Source organism: Hippopotamus amphibius, chromosome 1, assembly GCF_030028045.1.
Source record: "Hippopotamus amphibius kiboko isolate mHipAmp2 chromosome 1, mHipAmp2.hap2, whole genome shotgun sequence".
In the NCBI taxonomy this organism is placed as follows: Eukaryota; Metazoa; Chordata; class Mammalia; order Artiodactyla; family Hippopotamidae; genus Hippopotamus; species Hippopotamus amphibius.
Genome location: NC_080186.1, coordinates 227942145 through 227964394, shown reverse-complemented (window position 1 = coordinate 227964394; position 22250 = coordinate 227942145). Strand labels below are relative to the sequence as shown.

The 22250-nt window shown below is 36.8% G+C and overlaps 1 protein-coding gene and 1 pseudogene across 1 annotated transcript in view; both read left to right on the top strand.

Moving 5' to 3' along the window:
- Positions 1–22250, top strand: part of ZSWIM6 (zinc finger SWIM-type containing 6) — a 207636-nt gene that overhangs the window by 164945 nt on the left and 20441 nt on the right. The window contains exons 5-7 of the mRNA XM_057742822.1: positions 15887–16066; positions 20398–20574; positions 20847–20993. Of these exons, the coding sequence (XP_057598805.1) occupies positions 15887–16066; positions 20398–20574; positions 20847–20993 (504 nt within the window). The remainder of the gene's footprint in view (positions 1–15886; positions 16067–20397; positions 20575–20846; positions 20994–22250) is intronic.
- Positions 14039–15866, top strand: LOC130857293 (protein SET-like; annotated as a pseudogene).

The window sequence follows — 22250 nt, the reverse complement described above, 5'->3', positions numbered from 1 at the left end:
TTTTTGTATGTGGTGTTAGAGAATGTTCTAATTTCATTCTTTTACATGTAGCTGTCTAGTTTTCCAAGCACTACTTACTGAAGAGACTGTCTTTTCTCCATTGTATATTCTTGCCTCCTTTGTTGTAGAGTGATTGACCATAAGTGCATGGGTTTATGTCTGGACTCTCTATTCTGTCTGATTGATCTGTGTGTCTGGTTTTAGTAGCAGTATCATGTTGTTTTGATTACAGTAGCTTTGTAATATAGTCTGAAGTCGGGGAGTGTGATTCCTCCAGCACTGTTCTTCTTTCTCAAGATTGTGTTGACTGTTGGGTCTTTTGTGTTTACATACAGATGGCACTGGTATTATGATAGGGATTGCATTGAATCTGTAGATTGCCTTCGGTAGTATGATCATTTTAACAATATTAATTCTTCCAATTCAAGAACATGGTATATCTTTTCATCTGTTTATGTCATCTTCAATTACTTTCATTAGCATCTTACATTTTTCTGAGTACAGGTTTTTACCTCTTTAGGTAGGTTTATTCCTAGGTATTTTATTCTTTTTGATGTGATGGTAAATGAGATTGTTTCCTTAATTTCTTTTTTTTTTTTTTTTAACTATTTATTTGTTTATTTTTGGCTGCAGAGGGTCATTGTTGCTGTGCATGGGCTTTCTCTAGTTGTGGCGAGCAGGGGCTACTCTTCATTGTGGTGTGCAGGCGTCTCATTGCTGTGGCTTCTCTTGTTGTAGAGCATGGGCTCCAGGCACATGGGCTTCAGTAGTTGCAGCACATGGGCTCTAGAGCACAGGCTCAGTAGTTGTGGTGCATGGGCTTAGTTGCTTCGCAGCATGTGGGATCTTCCCAGAGCAGGGATCGAACCCACATCCCCTGCGTTGGTAGGCGGATTCATAACCACTGTGTCACCAGAGAAGTCCCTTGATTTCTCTTTCTGATAGTTCTTTGTTAGTGTATAGAGATGCAACAGTTTTCTATATATTAATTTTGTATCTGCAACTTCTCTGAATTCATTGATGGGCCCTAGTAGTTTTCTGGTGATGTCCTTAGGATTTTTTATGTATTGTATCATGTTATCTGCAGACAGTTTCCATTTTCATTTTTATAATGATTTAATGATGTTCAACATGTTTTCATCAGCAGTTTGCCATCTGTATATCTTCTTTAGCGAAATGTCTTCCAAATTTTTTGCCCATCTGTAGTGGGGTAATGTTTTTTCAATGAGTTTTGAGAGGATTTTACATATTCTGGATACAAGTTCTTTGTCAGATGTATGATTTGCACATATTTTCTCCCAGTGTGTGGCCTGTCTTTTCATTCTCTTTATATTTTTTTTGTAGCACAGAAGATTTTAATGTTGATGAAGTCCACTAGATAAGTTTTATCTTTTATGGATTCTGCTTTTGATATTGTATCTAAGATTATCTGAGCCTAACCTAAGGTCACAAAGATGTTTTCCAGAAGTTTTATGGTTTTAGGTTTTGTATTTAGGTCTGTGATCCATTTTGAGTTAGCTTTTTAATAAGTTAATTGAGTTAATTTTTTCATAAACTGTGTGCTATAGATTGAAGTTCATTTTTATATGAATATCCAGTTGTTGTAGCACTAGTTTTTGAAAAGATTTATCTTTCTCCATTGAGTTGACTTTGAACCTTGAATTGATCATATCTGTGTAGGTCTGAGCTCTCTAATCTGTACAATGGTGTGTGTACCTGTTCTTCTGCAATTGTGCACTGTCTTAATTACTCTTAACTTCATAGAAAGTCTCAAAATCAGGAGCTGAGGAGCCTTCCAAATTTTCCCTTCTTTAAAATGTTTTGGCCACTCTGTATCTATTTTTGTTGATATGTATATAAATGCCTGCTAGGGTTTTGAGTGGAGTTATGTTGAATATATAGATCAATTTGGGGAAAATGGACATCTTAACAAGTATTGAGCTTTCCAGTCTGCTTTTTAAGATTGTCTTTGATTTCTTGTCAGTGTTTTGTAGTTTTTAGCACAGAGACTCTGTACATGTTTTGTTAGAGTTATAATGAAGTATTTCATGTTTTTTTGGTAGTATAATTGGTGCTTTTTTGGGGGTAAACTTCGATCTGTAATTGTTTGATTTTAGCACATAGATGTACAGTTGGTTTCTTGCATTGAGCTTATATCATATGACCTTGCTAAACTTAGTTATCAGTTCTGGGAGCTTTTTTGTAGGTTAGTTGTCTACAAATAGAGGCTAGTTTATTTCCTTTTAAATCTATGCCATTAATCTCCTTTTCCTGCTTTATTGACCTGGCTGAAACTTCCAGCATGATGTTCAGTAGGAGTGGTAGAGCAGACATCTTTGCCTTGTTTTGATCTTAGGGGAAAAACATGTAGTCTTTTGCCATTATGTTAACTGTAGGTGGTTTTTTTGCAGGTGACCTTTATTGGGTAAGTTATCTTCTGTCCCTAGTGCTGAGTTTTATTTATTATGAAGGATGTTGAATTTTGTCAGTTGCTTTTTCTGCATCTGTTGAGATGGTCATATGGTTCTTCTTCCTGAGCCTGTTAATATGGTGAGTTAAAAGGATTTTCAAATGTTGAACCAGCCTTGTATTCCTGGGATAAACCCAGTTTGGTTTTGGTGTGTTTTCTTTTTTATGTATTTCTTAATTAGATTTACTAATATTTTGTTGTGGTATTTTCCTTTGACATGTAATTATGTTTACTTGTAATGTTTTTTGTTTGGTTTTGATATCAGGGTAATGCTGGCTCATAAAATAAGTTGTAAACCATTCCCTTTCTTCTTTTTTCTGGTAGATATTGTATAGAATTGGTTTTATTTCTTTCTTTACTGTTTGGCAGAATTTTCCAGGGAAACATCTGGACCTGCATTGTTAGTTTTACTACAATTTACTACAAAACTACAGATTTAATTTCTTTGATAAATTTATAGCTATTTAATTTCTTTGATAAATTTATAGCTATTTACATTGTTATTTCTTCTTGAGAACTGTGGTCGTTTGTGATTTTTCAAGGAATTTGTCCATTTCATCTAAGTTGTAGAATTTATGGGCAAAAAAGTTGTTCATAGTATTCCTTTATGAGCCTTTTAGTGCCTCTGGGATCTATAATGATGTGCCCTTTTTTATTCCTGATACTCATAGTTTTGTCTTTTCTTATTTTGGTTAGACTGATTATAGCTTTATTAATCTTTTTAAAGTACTAGCTTTTGGTTTCATTAAAAAAACTTAGGAGGTGGTTTTCCATTTAATTGATTTCTGATCTGTTATTTCCTTCCTTCTGCTTGCTTTGGCTTTGATTTTTCATTCCGTTTCTAAGTTTCTTAAGGTGGATATTTAGATTATGGATCTGAATCTTTCCTTCTTTTCCAATATAAGCATTTAATACTATAAATTTCTTTCTAAACTCTTTTCAGCTGTAGATAACAAATTTTGATATATTTTATTTGCATTTTCATTCAGAACAAATTATTTTCTGTTTTCTTTTGTGACTTCTTTTGCTCATGAGTTATTTAGAATACTATTGTTTAATTCTCAGGTATTTGGGAGTTTTCCAAATATCCTCCTGTTACTGATTTCTAATTTAATCCTATTACATTAGAGAACATACTTTGTATGATTTCACTTCTTTAGTGTTTGTCAGAATTTGCTTTATGGCCCAGAATATGGACTATCTTGGTAAATGTTCTTTGTGCATTTTAGAAAATGTAGGATTTTGTTTTGTTTTGTTTTGTTTTTCTACTAGTGTTAAATGGAGTGTTCTGTGAATGTCAGTTAGATTAAGTTGGTTGATAGTGTTGTTTTAAGCATTCTTTATCCTTGCTAATTTTCTGTCTACTTGTTTATTGGTTATTGAGAGAGAAGTATTGAGATCCCCAATGTAATTGTGGATTTGTCTGTTTCTCCTTTCAGCTTTGTCAATTTTTGCTTCATGTATTTTGAAGTCTTAATGTTGAGTACAGCATCCTCATTTAGGATTGATATGGTTTTTGGAGAACTGACCCTTTTTTCATGTTATGTTCCACTTTATCTGGTATACTATTTCTTGTTCCAAAGCTTACTTTGTTTGATAATAATATGGCCACTCCAGCTTTATTTTGAAAGTGTTTGCATGGTGTATCTTTTCCCATCCTTTTCCATTTAATATATCTATGTCATTATATTTGAAGTGGGTTTCTAGTATACAGCACAGAGTTGGGTTTTGTTTTTTAATCTGATTTTACCATCTCTTTGAATTGGCATATTTAGACAGTTTATATTTACTATAATTATTAACGTGGTTGAATTTTGGTCTACCATTTGATCTTTTGTTTTCTGTATATCCTCTCTGTTTTTGTTCCTTTGTTCCCTCCCTCCTGCCTTCTCCTCTCCTACCTTGGATTGTTTTTTTTTTTTAATTTTTAGTATTTCATCTTATCTATTGTCCTTTTTGTTTGTATCTCTTTGTGTTTTTTTAATGGTTTCAGTATTACAAGAAATATACCTAACCTTAAACAGTCTACTTTGAGTTTATATTTTGATACTTAAAGTAGAATATAGAATCTAAAAACCACATAGGTCCCTTTGTTCTCCCTCCTTTGTGTTATAGATTTCATGTGTATTACATCTACACACATTTAAAACACCACAAGACAGTGTTCACGTTTTTGCTTTCAATAGTCATATTTATCTTAAATAACTTAAAATAACAAAAATAGTCCATTATATTTACTCAGGTATTTATTGTTTCTGTTGCACTTCCTTTATTCCTATAGTTCTAAGTTTCCCTCTAGTATTATTTATCTTCAGCCTGAAGAATTTTGTTAGCATCAGGTCTCTTAAACATTACACGTTAATTTTTCCTGATCTGGGAAAGATTTCATTTCACCATCTTTCATGAATGATATTTTGCCCAGTCTGGGTTGATATTTCCATTTCTTTTAATACTTTAAAGATATTGTTACAATGTCTTCTGTCCTATATAATTTCTGATGAGAAATCACTAATTATTTGTCATGCTTCTTTATACAGGATTTCATTTTCTTTGCTTTCAATATTTTTTTCTTTTGTCTTTGGCTTTCGGTGATTTGAACATCACTGGGCATGAATTTTTTGGTTAGCTCAGCTTCTTTGATCTGTAAATTCATATCTTCAATTTGGGGAAGTTTCCAGTAATTATTCCTTTCTCAAGTTTTTCTGTATCTATGTCTTATCTTCTTTGGATCTCCAATGCTATAAATGTTACTTTCAATATTTTCCTACCTATCTTAAGGCTCTGTTCATTTTCTTCTGATTCTTTCTCTTCTTCAGATGAGATAATTTCTGTCTTCAAGTTTACTGACTTTCACCTCTGTCATATCCATTCTACTATTAATCCTATCCAGTGAATTTTTTATTTCAGATATTGTTTTTTTCAATTCTAACATTTCTATTTAGTTCTTTTTTATAGTTCATATTCACTTATGTCAATAGTGTTTACCGTTATCTGATGGAGCATAGTTGTAATAGTTGCATAAAGTCTCTGATTGATAATTTAACATCTGGTTCATTGTTTTTTCCCTTGAGAATTGATCACATTTTCCCTTTTTCTTTGTAAGCTAAGTAATTTTGGATCCTGAACGTTTAAATACTGTATTTAAGAGTCTGGGTCCTATTATAATCCTCCAGAGAAATTTTTGTTTTTTTAAAGCATGCAGTCAATAGGATATATTCAGACCATGAGTTCTCTTTTGCCTTCTTTCAGTCATGTCAGTTAAGTTTTCAAAACCTTGGTTATGCTGTTTTTGGTCAGTCTAACACATGTGAGGTGTGACCACTACTTGGGCCTACTGTTGTACAAAATATCCAGGGATCTCCCTCTTTAGCTTCTGAGTGGTAGGGGATTCCCTTTTCCAAATCCTCTCACCAGGTAGATGAGGTTTCTCTGAAGCTTTTGCTCTTTATGCCTTCTGTATAGTTCCCCAAATGAGACTAATCTTATGTGCAAGACAGGAGAGAAAAGAGGGGGAAAAGTAACAGGAAGTCACCCCCATATGATTTAAACTTCTTCAAGTTTTATTTCCACAAACTGCTTGCTGTTGTTTACTTTTCAGGGTCTTCAGAATGCTGCTTTTTATAGTTTGTCCAGTTTTTAGTTGTAATTATGGGGAGAGATAAGCCATAGTGGGTTTTACTCCATCTTGACCTGTCATATTTTGTTTCTAGTTGGCATTTTAAATTATAGAAATGTAAATTGTAAATATCTGTGGCTTAGGTTGTGACTGTTAATTTTTTGTTGGTAAATGGTACTTGATATTTAAAATATTAGATTCTCTAATTGAAGAAGCTTGCTTATTTTATTTTATGTCATTTTTGTAATGATGTGGGTTGTTATAAAGCTCTAGGTTGTTTTTTTTAATTAATTAATTTATTTGATTTATTTTTTTATTGGCTGTGTTGGGTCTTCATTGCTGCACACGGGCTTTCTCTAGTTGTGGTGAGCGGGGGCTGCTCTTCATTGTGGTGCGTGGGCTCCTCGTGGTGGTTTCTCTTGTTATGGAGCATGGGCTCTAGGTGCGTGGGCTTCAGTATTTGTGGCACATGGGCTCAACAGTTGTGGCTCTAGAGCACAGGCTCAATAGTTGTGGCGCATGGGCTTAGTTGCTCCATGGCATGTGGTATCTTCCTGGGGCAGGGCTCAAACCCGTGTCCCTTGTATTGGCAGGCAGATTGTTAACCACTGCATCACCTTTGATGTCCCTCTAGGTTGTCTTAATTGACCACCTTGACACCTGGCAGCTCTCTCTCTCCCCTCCTCTCTCTCTTTCTCTGACATTAAATATCATTAACATATATACAAGGAGGTCTGGTCAGGGTCAACCATCCCACTCCCATGCCCCCTTTCTTGGGAGTAGGCCACAATTCCTGCTCCTAACCTTTCCCTTCCCAACTGTCATCCTTAACCCTCCCTTTTTTTTAACTTTTTATTTTATATTGGAGTATAGTCAATTAACAATGTTGTGATAGTTTCAGGTGCATAGCAAAGGGACTCAGCCATACATACACATGTATCCATTCTCCCCCAAACTCTCCTCGCATCCAAGCTGCCACAAAGATTGAGCAGATTTCCCTGTGCTATACAGTAGGTCCTAGTTGGTTATCCATTTTAAATACAGCAGTGTGTACATTTTGATCCCAAACTCCATGACTATCCTTTCCCCCCATTCTTACCCCCTGGTAACCATAAGTTCATCCTCTAAGTCTGTGAGTCTGTTTCTGTTTTGTAAATAAGTTCATTTGTATCATTTCTTTTTAGATTCCACATATAAGGGATATATTATATTTCTCTTTCTCTGTCTGACTTACTTCACTCAGAATGACAATCTCTAGGTCCATCCATGTTGCTACAACTGGCATTATATCTTTTTAATGGCTGAGTAACATTCCATTGCATGTATATACCATATCTTCTTTATCCATTCCTTTGTTGATGGACATTTAGGTTGCTTCCATGTCTTGGATATTGTAAACAGTGCTGCAATGGACATTGGGGTGCATGTATCCCTTTGGACCATGTTTTCCTTTGGATATAAGCCCAGAAGTGGGATTGCAGGGTCCTATGGTAGCTCTATTTTTAGTTTTTTTAAGGAACTTCCTTACTGTTCTCCATAGTGGTTGTATGAATTTACATTCCCACCAACAGTGTAGGAGGTTTCCCATTTCTCTGCACCCTCTCCAGCATTTATTGTTTGTAGATTTTTTGATGATGGCCATTCTGACCAGTATGAGGTGATACCTCATTGTCGTTTTGATTTGCATTTCTCTAATAATTAGTGATGTTTAGCAGCTTTTCATGTGCCTCTTGGCCATCTGTATGTCTTCTTTAGAGAAATTTCTATTTAGGTCTTCTGCCCATTTTTTGATTGGTTTGTTTTGATGGTATTAAGCCTCATGAGCTGTTTTTTAAATTTTGGAGACTAATCCCTTGTCGGTCACATAATTTGCAAATATTTTCTCCCAATCTGTGGGTTGTCTTTTCATTTTTTTATTTTATGGATTCCTTTGCTGTGCAAAAGCTTTTGAGTTTAATTAGGTCCCATTTGTTTATTTTTGTTTCTATTTCCTTAATTCTGGGAGATGAATCAGAAAAGATACTGCTGCAAGTTATGTCATAGAGTGTTCTGCCTATGTTTTCCTCTAGGACTTTTATAGTGTGCAGCCTCACATTTAGGTCTTTAATGTATTTTGAGCTTATTTTTGTGTATGGTGTTAAAGAATGATCTAATTTAATTTTTTTACAAGTAGCTGTCCAGTTTTCCCAGCACCATTTGTTGAAGAGAGTGTCTTTTCACCATTGTGTAGTCTTGCCTCCTTTGATTAATTGACCATAGGTGCATGGGTTTATTTCTGGGCTTCCTATTCTGTTTCATTGATCTATATTTCTGTTTTTGTGCCAGTACCATACTGTTTTGATGAACTTAGCTTTGTAGTATAGTCGGAAGACAGGGAGCCTGATTCCTCTAGCTCCGTTTTTCTTTTTCAGGATTGCTTTGGCTATTTGGGGCCTTTAAAGTCTCCATACAAATTTTAAGATTTTTTGTTCTAGTTATATGAAAATTGTCATTGGTAATTTGATAGGGATTGCATTGACTCTGTAGATTGCCTTGGGTAGTATAGTCATTTTGACAATACTGATTCTTCTAATCCACGAACGTGGTATACCTTTCGATCTGTTAGTGTCTTCTTTGATTTCTTTCATCAGCCTCTTACAGTTTTTGGATGAGTTTGGTGAAAGGTTTATCAATTTTGTTTCTCTTTTCAAAGATCCAGCTTTCCATTTTATTAGTCTTTGCTATTGTTTTCTTTGTCTCTATTTATTTCTACTCTGATCTTTATGATTTCCTTCCTTATATTAACTTTAGACTTTGTTTGTTCTTCTTTCTCTAGTTGCTGTAGGTGTAATGTTAGGTTGTTTATTTGAGATTTTTCTTTCTTCCTGAGGTAAGATTGTATTGCTATAAACTTCCCCCTTAGAAGTGCTTTTGCTGCATCCCATAGGTTTTGGAATGTTGTGCTTTCAATTTAATTTGTCTGTAGGTATTTTTTGATTTCCTCTTTAATTTCTTCAGTGATCCATTGGTTGCTTAGTAGCATATTGTTTAGCCTTAACGTGTTTTTTTTTATAGGTTTTTTTTTCTGTAGTTTATTTCTAATCTCATAGCATTGTGATTGGGAAAGATGCTTGGTATGATTTCAATTTTCTTAAATTTACTGAGGCTCGCCTTATGGCCCAGCATGTTATAAACCCTAGAGAATATTTTGTGTGCACTTGAGAAGAATATGTATTCTGCTGCTTTTGGATGGACTGCTCTATAAATATCAATTAAGTCTATCTGATCTAATGTGTCATTTAAGGCCTGTGTTTCCTTATTGATCTTCTGTCTGAATGATCTGTCCCTTGATGAAAGTGGGGTGTTAAATTCCCCCTTTCATTGTGTTACTGTTGATTTCTCTCTTTATGGCTGTTAATATTTGCCTTATATATTGAGGTGCTTCTGTGTTGGGTGCATGTATATCTACAATTGTTACATCTTCTTCTTGGATTGATCCCATGATCATTATATAGTGTCCTTCTTTGTCTAACAATCTTTATTTTGAAGTCTGTTTTGTCTGATATAAATATTATTATTCTAGCTTTCTTTTGGTTTCCATTTGTGTGGAATACCTTCTTCCATCCTCTCACTTTCAGTCTGTTTGTTTCCTTCATTCTGAGGTGGGTCTCTTGTAGACAGTATATATAGGGGTCTTGTTTTTTGTGTCCACTCAGCCAATAGATGTCTTTTGGTCAGCCCATTTAATCCATTTACATTTAAGATAATTATTGATATGTGTTGCAATTTTGCCATTTTCTTAATCATTTTGGGTTTGTTTTTATAGGTCTTTTTTCTTCCTTCTTTTGTTCTCTTCTCTTGTGGCTTGATGACAATCTTTAGTATTGTGTTTGGGTTGCTTTTTCTTTTGTCTGTGTATCTATTGTAGTTTTGGGGTTTCCTGTTCCCATGAGATTTTGATGTAACAATCTATGCATGTACAAGGGTTTTTGTTGTTGTTGTTGTTGTTGTTGTTTTTAAGTGTTAGTCTCTTTCCTACCTAGGGGAGTTCCTTTAGAATTTGTTGCAAAGCCGGTCTGGTGGTGCTGAATTCTCTTAGCTTTTGCTTGTCTGTAAAGCTTTTGATTTCTGCCAAATCTGAATGAGAGCCTTGCTGGGTAGAGTATTCTTGGTTATAGGTTCTTCCCTCTCATCACTTTAAATATATCATGCCACTCCCTTATGGCTTGCAGAGTTTCTGCTGAGAAATCATCTGATAACCTTATGGGAGTTCCCTTATATGCTATTTGTCATTTTTCCCTTGTTGCTTTGAATACTTTGTCTTTAATTTTTGTCAATTTGATTACTATGTGTCTCGGCTTGTTTCTCCTTGGGCTTATCCTGCCTGGGACTCTGTGCTTCCTAGACTTGGTTGACTGTTTCCTTTCCTATGTTAGGGAAGTTTTCAGCTATTATCTCTTCGAATATTTTCTTGGGTCCTTTCTCTCTCCTTTTTCCTTCTGGGACCCCTATAATGCGAATGTTGGTGCATTTAGTGTTGTCCCAGAGATCTCTTAGGCTGTCTGCATTCCTTATCATTCTTTTTTTTTAATTCTGTTCCATGGCAGTAATTTCCACCATTCTGTCTTCCAGGTCACTTATCCATTCTTCTGCCTCAGTTATTCTGCTATTGATTCCTTCTCGTGTATTTTTCATTTCAGTTATTGCATTGTTCATCCCAATTTGTTTGTTCTTTAGCTCTTCTAAGTCTGTTAAACATTTCTTGTGTCTTCTAAATCTTTGCCTCCATTCTTTTTCTAAGATCCTGGATCATCTTCACTATCATTATTCTAAATTCTTTTTCTGGAAGGTTGCCTATCTCCACTTCATTTAGTTGTTTTTCTGGGGTTTAACCTTGTTCCTTCTGATTATCTGGGACATAATCCTTTGCCTTTTCATCTTGCCTAACTTTCTGTGATTGTGGTTTTTGTTCTGCAGGCTGCAGGATTGCAGTTCTTCTTGCTTCTGCTGTCTGTTCTCTGGTGGATGAGATGATCCCAGAGGCTTGCGCAAGCTTGCCAATGGGAAGGACTGGTGGTGTGTAGAACTGGGTCTTGCTGTAATGGGCTGGGTGCTCAGTACAACTTTAATCCACTTGTCTGCTGTTGGGAGGGGCTGTGTTAGTTGTTTGGCCTGAGGCGACCCAGCAGTGAACCTACAGGCTGTATGGTGGGGCCAGTGGTGGCCTCCTGAAGGGCTTATGACAATGGGCACTTCCCAGAACTGCCACTGCCAGTGCCCCCTCCCTGTGGTGAGCCGCAAGCTTGCCCCACCCCCAACCCCCCACCCCGCCTCTGCAGGAGACCCTCCAACACTAGCAGGTAGGTTTGGTTCAGACTCCTTTGGGGTCACTGCTCCTTTTCCTATGTCCTGGTGCACACAAGACTCTGTGTGTGCCCTCCAAGAGTGGAGTCTCTGTTTCCCCCAGTCCTGTGGAAGTCTTGCAGTCAAATCCCCCCTGGCTTTCAAAGCTATATTCCCTGGGGATTCCTAGTCCTGTTGCAGGACCCCTAGGCTAGGAAGCCTGACCTGGGGCTCAGAACCTTCACTCCAGCGGGAGAACTTCTGTGGTATAACTGTTCTCCAGTTTGTGGGTTGCCCACTCAGTGGGTATGGGATTTGATTTTGTTGTGATTACGCCCCTCCTACCATCTCATTGAGGCTTCTCCTTTGTCTTTGGATGTGGGGTATCTTTTTTGGTGGGTTCCAGTGTCTTCCTATCAATGGTTGTTCAGCAGTTAGTTGTGATTTTGGTGCTCTCACAAGAGGACATGAGCTCACGTCCTACTCCACCATCTTGAACCAATCAGCTTGCTAATTTTAAATGTGGGAGAATGTAAAGAATCTCTTTTGGACAAACAAAACGTAAACAGACCATTCTTACCTGTATTATTCACTTGGTTAACACAACTGATTAAAATAAACACAAGCATACATACAAACCTTTTCAAAGAAAGAGTTGTGAATGGCTTGTAAGTATTAGTATCTGTCTTGTTTTGAAATTAGTAAAGTAAAACTTGATTTTTTTTTTTTTTTGGCCACACAGCACAGCTTGCAAGATCTTACCTGTGCCCCCTGCAGTGGAAGAACAGAGTTCTAACCACCAGATTACCAGGGAATTCCCAAAACTTGAACTTTTAAAACTTTTGAAATATTTGCTTGAATTAGCTACCTTTTTGAAAAATGTAGAAAGGTATGATAAATTTTATCAGTACCTTAATTACTCAAATTATAAGTTATACCTTCTAAATTCATTATGACTTTTCCTTTGAAAAACAAGTGAAGTTTTTTTATTGAAGTACAGTTGATTTAAAATATTGTGTTAGCTTCAGGTGTACAGCAAAGTGATTTGGTTTTTACACACACACACACACACGCACACACACGAGGGTGACTCAAAAATTATCCGCACCCTGGCTGCAGAATTTATAGAATTTTTAATATAACTGGAGTGTGGGTAGTTTTTGACTCAACCTCGTAGAATCAAAAAATATGTATACATACTCAGTTCTTTTCTATTGAAGGTATTTACAAGATCCCTGTGCTATACAGTAAATCCATGTTGTTTATTTTATATATGGTAGTGTGTATCTGTTAGTCCCATACTCCTAATTTATCCCCACCTCCCCTTCCCTTTGGTAAACATAAGTTTTCTATGTCTGTGAAGCTGTTTCTCTTTTGCAATAAGTTCATTTGTATTACTTTTTAAATCCCACATGTAAGTGATATCATATAACATTTGTCTTTGTCTGACTTACTTCACTTAGTATGATAAACTCTAGGTCCATCCATGTTGCTGCAAATGCATTATTTCATTCTTTTTTATGGCTGAGTAATATTCCATTTGCGCGCGCGCGCGCGCGCGTGTGTGTGTGTGTGTGTGTGTGTGTGTGTGTGTGTGTGTACGTACATAACACATCTTCTTTATCCACTCATCTGTTGATGGAAACTTAAGATGCGTCCATGTCTTGGTAAATAGTGCTGCTATGAACATTGGAGTGCATGTATCTTTTTGAATTAGAGTTTTCATCTTTTCTAGATATATGTCCAGGAGTAGGATTGCTGGATTATGTGGTAACTCTATTTTTCGTTTTTTAAGGAACCTCCATACTCTTTCCCATAGTGGCTGTACCAGTTTACATTTTCACCAACAGTGTAGGAGGGTTCCCTTTTCTCCGCACCTTCTCCAGCATTTATTGTTTGTAGACTTCTTGTTGATGGTCATTCTGACCAGTGTGAGATGATACTTCATTGTAGTTTTGATTTGTATTTCTCTGATGATTAGTGATGTTGAGCATCTTTTCATGTGCCTATTGGTCATCTGTATAAGTTTTCTTTGAGGAAATGTCTGTTTAGGTCTTCTGCCCAATTTTTGATTGGTTTTTTTGTTTGGATATTGAGCTGTATGAGATATTTGTATATTTTGGAAATTAAGCCCTTGTTGGTTGCATTGTTTGCACATATTTTCTCCATGTCCATAGGTTGTCTTTTTGTTTTAAAGCAAGTGAACTTTTGATAAATGTTTAGTGATTTCATTCACAAAAAGACATAAATTTAGTGATTTCATTTAAATAAAGATTAGTTCCTGGTTAAATTGTTTAGAAAAGTATGTTTAAATAAATTTTATTTTTAATAGATCTGTTGATATATAAATATTCATACTCATTAACAAGCATAATAAAGTTTGAAATGCTTATAAGGAGACTAGGAAATAGTTTATTTATGTCCATTGTTATACCTTTATGATTTTATTGTAAAAAGATAATCTTAGAAGTAATTTTAATTTTTCTACAGAAGAACCATTTAGAGTAATTTGTTGCAGCATCCATGAATAAAATCTGCTTGTAAATTAAAGTAAGAAATTGGTCCTTGAGTTGTCAGAGCTCCAGGTATGAACCTCTTCTCCTGGGTGAATTCTTGGCTTTTCTCCTAGCATGGCCCCCAAACACTAGTCTACACTTCCACCCCAAGCGAAGAAACCAAAGAAACCGAGACTGACTCCTGCCTCCAGGTCAGAGGCAACATCTGCTTCTCCAGACTTGCCGAAGGAAGAAGAAGAACAGCAAGAAGCAGTTGAACATTGATGAAGTACAAAACGAAATAGACAGACTTAATGAACAAGCCAGTGAGGAGATTTTGAAAGTAGAACAGAAATATAACAAACTCCACCAACCATATTTTCAGAAGAGGTTGGAATTGATTGCCAAAATCCCAGATTTTGGGGTAACAACATTTGTTAACCATCCACAAGTGTCTGCACTGCTTGGGGAGGAGGATGAAGAGGCTCTGCATTATTGGACAAGAGTTGAAGTGACAGAATTTGAAGATATTAAATCAGGTTATAGAATAGGTTTTTATTTTGATGAAAACCCTTACTTTGAAAATAAAGTTCTCGCCAAAGAATTTCATCTGAATGAGAATGGTGATCCACCTTCAAAGTCCACTGAAATCAAATGGAAATCTGGAAAGGATTTGATGAAACGTTCAAGTCAAGCACAGAAGAAAGCAAGCAGGAAGAGACAGCATGGGGAACCAGAAAGCTTCTTCACCTGGTTTACTGATCATTCTGATGCAGGTGCAGATGAGTTAGGGGAGGTCATCAAAGATGATATTGGGCCAAATCCATTACAGTACTACTTGGTTCAGTACATGTATGATGAGAAAGGGGAAGGAGAAGAAGATGATGATGATGAAGGGGAAGAAGGATTGGAAGATATAGATGAAGAAGGGGATGAGGATGAAGGTGATGAAGATGATGATGAGGGGGAGGAAGATGAGGAAGATGAAGGAGAGGATGACTAATGCAACACTGATGGAGTCCAACCTTCCTTTTATAATTTTCTCCCATCCCTGGGAGCAAGTCACAGTCTTTTTTTTTTTTTCTCCTCTTGTGCTCAGTCACCCTGTTTTTGAGGTCTCTTTTCTCCTTTATACCATAGTTCACAACCTATTTTGGGGGGAGATACCTTGAGCAGAATTCAGTGGGAAAAGAATCTCTACCCCATTCTGTTCCAAATTCATTTTTATCCCTTCCTGTCTCAACAAAAGCTTTATGGAATGAACACCACCATGCTCTATGGGAAAAAAGAAAAACCTTCTGCTCCCTTAGCTCTGCTGGAAGCTGGAGGGTGCTAGGCCCCTGTGTAGCAGTACATAGAATTCTAGCTTCTTTCCTCCTTTCTCTGTATTTTAGGCTCAGAGATTACACTGTGTCTCTGTGTGAATATGGACAGTTAGCATTAACCAACATGTATCTGTCTACTTTCTCTTGGTTAAAAAAAGAAAAAAAAACTTTAAAAAATGGGGTTATAGAAGGTCAGCAAAGGGTGGGTTTGAGATGTTTGGGTGGGTTAAGTGGACATTTTTACATCATGGCTTCTCCTTTGGCATGTTTAATTGTGATGTTTAACGGACATCCTTGCAGTTTAAGATGACACTTTTAAAATAAAATTCTCTCCTCATAAAAAAAAATTGGTCCTCAAAGTTGTATTCTTTATTGACTTTTGCCCAAAATGTCCCACAAGTAGGAAAGTGATTATGATTACCATTTGAAATCTCTTTCATCTTTATGTGTAACTGTGTTTGGATTCTTTGATCCAAATTTGGGCTTCTCTTGTTCTCTTTAAGTTAACCTCTATATGAGATTTGTTGCTTGAACAAGGGAGAATTGTGTTATAAAAGTGCAGACTTGGGTCCATGTTGAAATGGTTTATCATTAGCTATTAGGATTGGACATTTGTAAAATTTTTAAAAATTTACTTTCCTCTCTCCCTTTAAATTAGGTGCTCTGTGGATGTGTATAGTTTTAAATCCCCACTGCAAGTTGGAGCAGAAGGCCAGTTGGCTAAAACAGCTGAAGAAGTGGAATGGTGTTGATGTCTGTCCATGGGAAGATGGAAATCATGGCAGTGAATTACCCAACTTAACCAATGCTCTGCCTCAGGGTGCAAATGCCAACCAAGGTGAGTCCACAGGGACAGTCTCCTTACTTTGTATCTACCTAATTGTGCATCTATGTTTATAACAGTAACTTACAATAGATTTGGGAAAATTATTTTACTCACTTAAGAACTTACTATAACTCAGGGACTTAATATGTTTTGATGTAAATGTGTGTGTGTGTTTTAATTTTTATGTGAGACCTTTTTATCACTTTTTTTTATATTCACAGAATACAGATGGATGTAATACTTACATGTACTAGTATGTCTTAAAATTGCCTGTTGATTATTTAGTTTGAATACATTTTAAAAAATCATGAAATGGGGGGTAGTGTATTTATAAAAAAAATATTGAGAGGCTTGAGGAGCTGTGTGTGTTTTTATATCTGTTGGTCAGTTTATATTCGGGCTATTGTACAATTTAATCAGTTAAAAATTCTTAGTTTTAGAACACAGCAAGTGAGCATTTCATGACTGGGGCTGTAGGGGCATGGGGTGCTGCTGGCACTCAAGCCAGGAAAGTTCTCTATTGTGAAGGACGGTCTTGCATACTTGTTCCCACCTACTGTAGGCTAATAGTGCCCTCCAGTCTTTGGACAACTAAGAAATGCTCCCAGACATTTCTAGATATCCTCTTAAGAACCTCTGTCTCTAATTTCTATACTGTTTTTTGTTTTGTTTTGTTTTGTTTTTAAAGCTTCTCCCTCTCTATTGGAACCCACCCATTTAGCTCAAGTCTCTCTCATCTTAAAAAAAAAAAAATCTTTCTTTGCCCCCACTGTCACCGCTAGCCACTACAGAGTTTTCTCCTCTCTTTCAGAACCAGATTTTTAACGTAGTTAGCTCTGCAAATAAAAATTTCATTCAGTAACTGTTGTCACTCTTTTTGTATAATTTTGTGCTGCTCCTCCCCTCCTTTTTTGAGAAAACTTGAAAGACTTTGAAGTTATGATAGATGCAAGGTGAGAGTTAAATGACATCAGGATTCAGGAATCAAGACTGTTACTCTGAGTGTGCTGGCCCCATCTGGAGTTGGTATTTCTAGAAAGAGCTGGAAAGTGTGCTGAGTGTGAAATGTGATGTTAGCATAGTGTTTTCAATCTCTACAAGGAGAGAAAATAATATGTATTACTCCAAAAGGACTTGTCCAATCAAAAAGAAGTTTCAGGCCTCGGGAAAGATGATTTTCTGGCTCTCCTTTGACTAGAGAAATTTGCTTTGGGAATTCAGTATTTGAAATCTGTCATATCTTTATTGCCCATGATGATTTTATTTAATAACTTTAAAGAAAATAAATCTACCCCTTATACCCCACATTTTTTTCCAGAAGCTCAAAATTTTGAAATTTAACAATTTAACATTTATTCCCTTCCATTGCTAGGAAAAGGTATGCTTACATCTACATAGGCAATATCTTTGATCTCTTTTTAACTTCACTATATTTGGAGGTTTCTCTGTGTTTCACTCTCTACCTGCTTTTTTGTGATCACCATCCTAACATTTTACAGTTTACTTTTATTTTCCATTTGGTTGCTTTCCCCTTGGTTAAACATGAATATTCCATAGGCTTTAGAAAACTTTTAGGAAGTGGTCAGCCTCCAGATAAAATAGTTCATTTCATTTATGATTTGTCCTAGAGATATAAAGTCAGGACTAGTTTCTAAGGGCAATATTTGTAGCTGTTGTGCCTGAAGGCACCAGGTCTCCTCCTTTTAGCAGAACACCCACATTCTCCAGAAGGACTGTCAGAAAAGACATCCCTGGAGATGGGCTCTGGTGCTCAGCCTGCAGTGCTTCTCCGGGAGGGCTAAGCAGGCTGGCTAGGGGAGAGACTTCGGTGGTCCGCAGAGCCCAGCAGCCATGCAGCTGGGGGGAGGAGGGTGCACGTGGTACAGGCCATGGGCAGAACTGCATGTGTTTGCACATCGGAGTGAATGTGAAGTGCAAATCAGGCCCTGTCTTCCCTGAGATTATTTGTTAGAATTAATTGACAGCATTAGAATCCATATCCTTTGAAAGGGTAGTATATTTTTTAAATATAACTGAATGAGAGCCTTTTTTATTTTAACTTTTTTGATTAAAAAACTAATATTATTTTATACTTTATTTAAAAATTTTTACAAATTTGTGTATTTAGCATTTTAACAATTTGATTTAAGATCATCTTTTTCTTTTTTCCGTGTTATTGCAAAAATCAAAAAACAGATATTTAAGGTAAAAATTGACCATATTTTGATAATTAATCAAATCAGTTTTTGTTTCTATATCTTTTGTCATTGTCTGTGTACATATTTCTGTTTCCATGCTATTAATAGAGCTTTATATCTTACATTTTCACTTAAATATCCAGTAGTATTTAGTCTTTTTTTGTTACAATTGCTTTTATTGATCTCTTAGAGCTAACCACTGTTAAAAGCCTGGTGTGTGTCCTGTACATTTCTCTATGCTGTTACAGTCACATACAAACATGAAAAGTTAAGATTTTAATTTTTTTAATGGAATCATACAGCTTGCTTTTATTATCAGTACCACAGTGGGTCAGATAGACAGATAGGACTCTCATTCTTTAAATATATGCATAATACTAAGTTGCTCTTTTAAAGTCTCCTTTTAAGTTTAAATTCTGTTTTTATGATTTGAGTTAAACAAAATAAATGAAATTACAAAGCCACTTAAAAATACTTGTGTGAGATTTGGACTTTGGATTATTTGATCAATTGACTGTAAGCAGTCATGGAGCCCGTTTCTTGTTGTGTAGGGGTGTGTTTATTCTGCTCTGAAAAAAGCCCTGTTAGGTTCCAAAGGCTATTAAATGTAGGGCCCGCTCTTCCCATTTGCAAAGTGTACACCTGTCTGCTGCTAACAGGGAGTCTGGGCAGGGGCCAGAACAGATACATCAGTATTTATGCCTCTCACATTATCTGTCATCTATGCATTTTGATATGTCTGCCATTCAAATACCCATGTCTGAGTCCACCTGAGACCAAGCTGAAGTAATGTCTCTTTCTGTTAAAGGCCGTTCAAAGCCTTTCAGAACAGCTGACGTAGCTGAATTTGCAGTGAGGTTATCTGTGTTTTGATCTTGACTGCCACTGCCTGACTGTGTGACCTTGGCAAGTCACTTTACTTCTCTCGACTTTCAGTTCCATCAGCAGAATAGAGGGGTTGGTCTAGATGAGTTTTCAGAGCTCTTCTTGATTCAGGTGTGTTTTGATTTTTATGATTTCCTTTATGTCTGTGCTTAGCCAAAGCTCCAGGGACAGGAAGATGAAAGTTTACCAACTAAGGAAGCTCCAGATTTTATTTCTCATTTAGTTAAGCTGCAGAACAGTGAGGGGTGATACTTGAGCTAAATAAAGCACACATAAATAAAAATAGTTTGTTACCCTGATTGTCAGTTGAGGTTCTTTCTAAGGTTTGTGCCACAGTTGAAGGTAAGTCTGGACCTAAGGGGTGGGAGTGCAGGTAGAATTTGAGCCATGTTTTCCAGAAGAACTGAATAATCCCAGAAGTTGGGGTAAGAATATCCTTTATTCCCCAAACATTTCTTTTCTCCGTCAGGTCCTGAAACTTGAACCCTCTTCGGAGTGTGTGCTTCTGCTCTTTTGTGATGCCCCGGCATACACTATGCTGGGGACATCACACCAGTCATGGAACCTGCACAGGAGTCAGGAGGCAGCCTGTAGGGGCAAGGTAAGTGCGCTGGTTTGTTTTGTAGCTATGTTGTGTGGCTTTGTGAAATGTTAAATATATGCATTTATGCCCTTTGGGATATAAAGTGGCATTTAATTATTATATCCCAAGAAGCATAATAGTTTTAATTGTGCAAAACCGCACAATATAGTTAAAAAATACAACCAAAAGCACAACCCTTCTGCATATTTTTAAAGGCTGATTGCATCTTCCTGAAAGGTTCCATGGCTGGTGTCTCATCTCTTGCATAGTGTTTGTGAGAGCTGTTGATCCCATCAGGGCAGCCCACCACAGCACCTCAGAAGTGGGGAGCAGTGAGTTTTCATGTGATTTTTGTGCCGAGTGCCTCCTTTGAGTGTATTTGGCATGGAAACTAGACTTGACAATTCTTTTTGCAGGACGCCTTTAACCTTAGCTTTGATGGCTGCAGAGTGTTTGTGTTTGATAAAACAAGTGAGTGAATGGTGGCTCTTTGGACTGATTTGCCTCCTAGTACTTAGGACATGAGACTATCCACCCTTCATCCTTCTGCTTAGGGGGTGCAGGACAGTGTGTGTGGGTGTGTTCATGAACATCTGGCCACAGAATGATATGGTATGACTGATTTATTCACGTGTGAGTAATAGCTGACACAGCTTTCTGAATTGTGGAAAAAACAGATTCATCGAACAGGCCACATCGGACAGTGTTCACCCGCGCCATCGAGGCATGCGATCTCCACTGGCAGGATAGCCACTTGCAGCACATTGTCAGCAGTGACCTATACACCAACTACTGTTACCATGACAACACTGAAAACTCCCTCTTTGACTCCCGCGGGTGGCCCCTCTGGCATGGTAAGTGGCCAAACCGGAAAGACATTTCCATGACTTACTCCTTTGTTAAGTTTCTATAGCATTATTGGGGTGGGAGGTGGAGAGTTGAGGGATTCAGTGGGAGATGGATGAATGGTTGGCAATAGGAGTCTTTCATTCAAAATCCAAGTTCAGAAATGGTTTCTTGTATCTTTTTGACAGTATTTCAGGGGAAAACATCTTACTATTAAATCCTGTTTTTATAGCTATATCTGAGAATGGCCGCCTCCCCCCCCCCTCTCTTTCTGTTTCAGAACACGTTCCTACCGCCTGTGCGCGCGTGGACGCGTTACGTTCCCATGGGTACCCCGGAGAAGCACTGAGGCTGGCAATAGCTATTGTCAACACGTTAAGACGACAGCAACAGAAACAGCTGGAAATGTTCCGCACTCAAAAAAAAGGTGAATGTGTGAAGGCGTTTGTGGCCAATGGAATGGGATTCTTGGTGATGATGTCGCCAGGTTTTATGCTGTTCTGGTAGAGAAATCTTTTAAAATTAGAGTCATGAACATGGCTTTACTCACCACTCAATTCGAAATACTTAATAGCTGATCTATGAGAAATTTTAGGCATTCCCCCCCTGCCCCTGGTTGAATGTCGTAAGAAAGAAAATTTTTCTAAAAGTTTCTTAGGTTAATTTTTTAAGGGAGAGGTTTTTGTTTGTTTGTTTTACTGTTTGAGTTATTCAGTATGTCTGAATTATCTAAAATGCAAAAGTTAGCCAGATATTTCATTTTGTGAAGTAGCATTTTAATTGTGACAGTAAGGGCTCCAGGGGTAGTCTGCCTATGTTTGAAGCCTGCCAAGTGATCCCATCTGGAGACCTTCGGCATTGACTTGACCTTATCTGTGGAATGGGGCTCAGTTGAGGACCTGTCTCTTAGGGTTGTTGAAAAGATTAAACTAGTTAATTCCTGTGAAGTGCTGAAAGCAGGGCCTGATATAGTCTGGAAGCACTGTAAACATTTTAATTGTAATGATGTGTACATCAGAACATGATAGGTATTTAAAGTGACCAAACAGAACTCCTGGATTTTTCAAATTCTGTAAATAACATTTGATGAGCTGTCAGCTGACTGAACACATTTAACTCTTTATCTCAGTTTATTAACCTTTTAAATTTTAAATAAGCATTCCCTAGTAATAGTAATTGCAAAAGAGTTGTATTACATGGATAAGGCCCTAATCAAAAGAAAGAAATACATATGCTTTTTTCTAATTAATCCATGCACTTCTTTTTCTTCTGTAGGTATAAATTTTTTTAGTTTTCTTTGGTAGGATTGTTTTGTTTTTTACTCCAGAATTTTGTATCTTATTCAGAGAGAAGTACTTTTAGTTGTATTTTTTTGCTTATGTTTTTGTTTTATTCCTTGGGTGATTGTACACATATCTAGAATACAGCTGAAAACTATCAAAAGTTGTTGAAGTGAGCTGGAGATTGGAGCTAGTGTTTGTTGTAATTTTCGATATCCTCTATATTGGAAGTTAAAAATGTTAACTAACATTATCATTTATATGATGAAAGAAAATTCCAGAGTTACCATTTGAACCAAGAAAGAGGGGAGCTCAGAATAGGACTGGAATGTGATGTCCTCGACAATCATTACTTTGTCCAATTCTTTGTGTTCGTCAGATCATCGCTGGTTACCAGATGTATT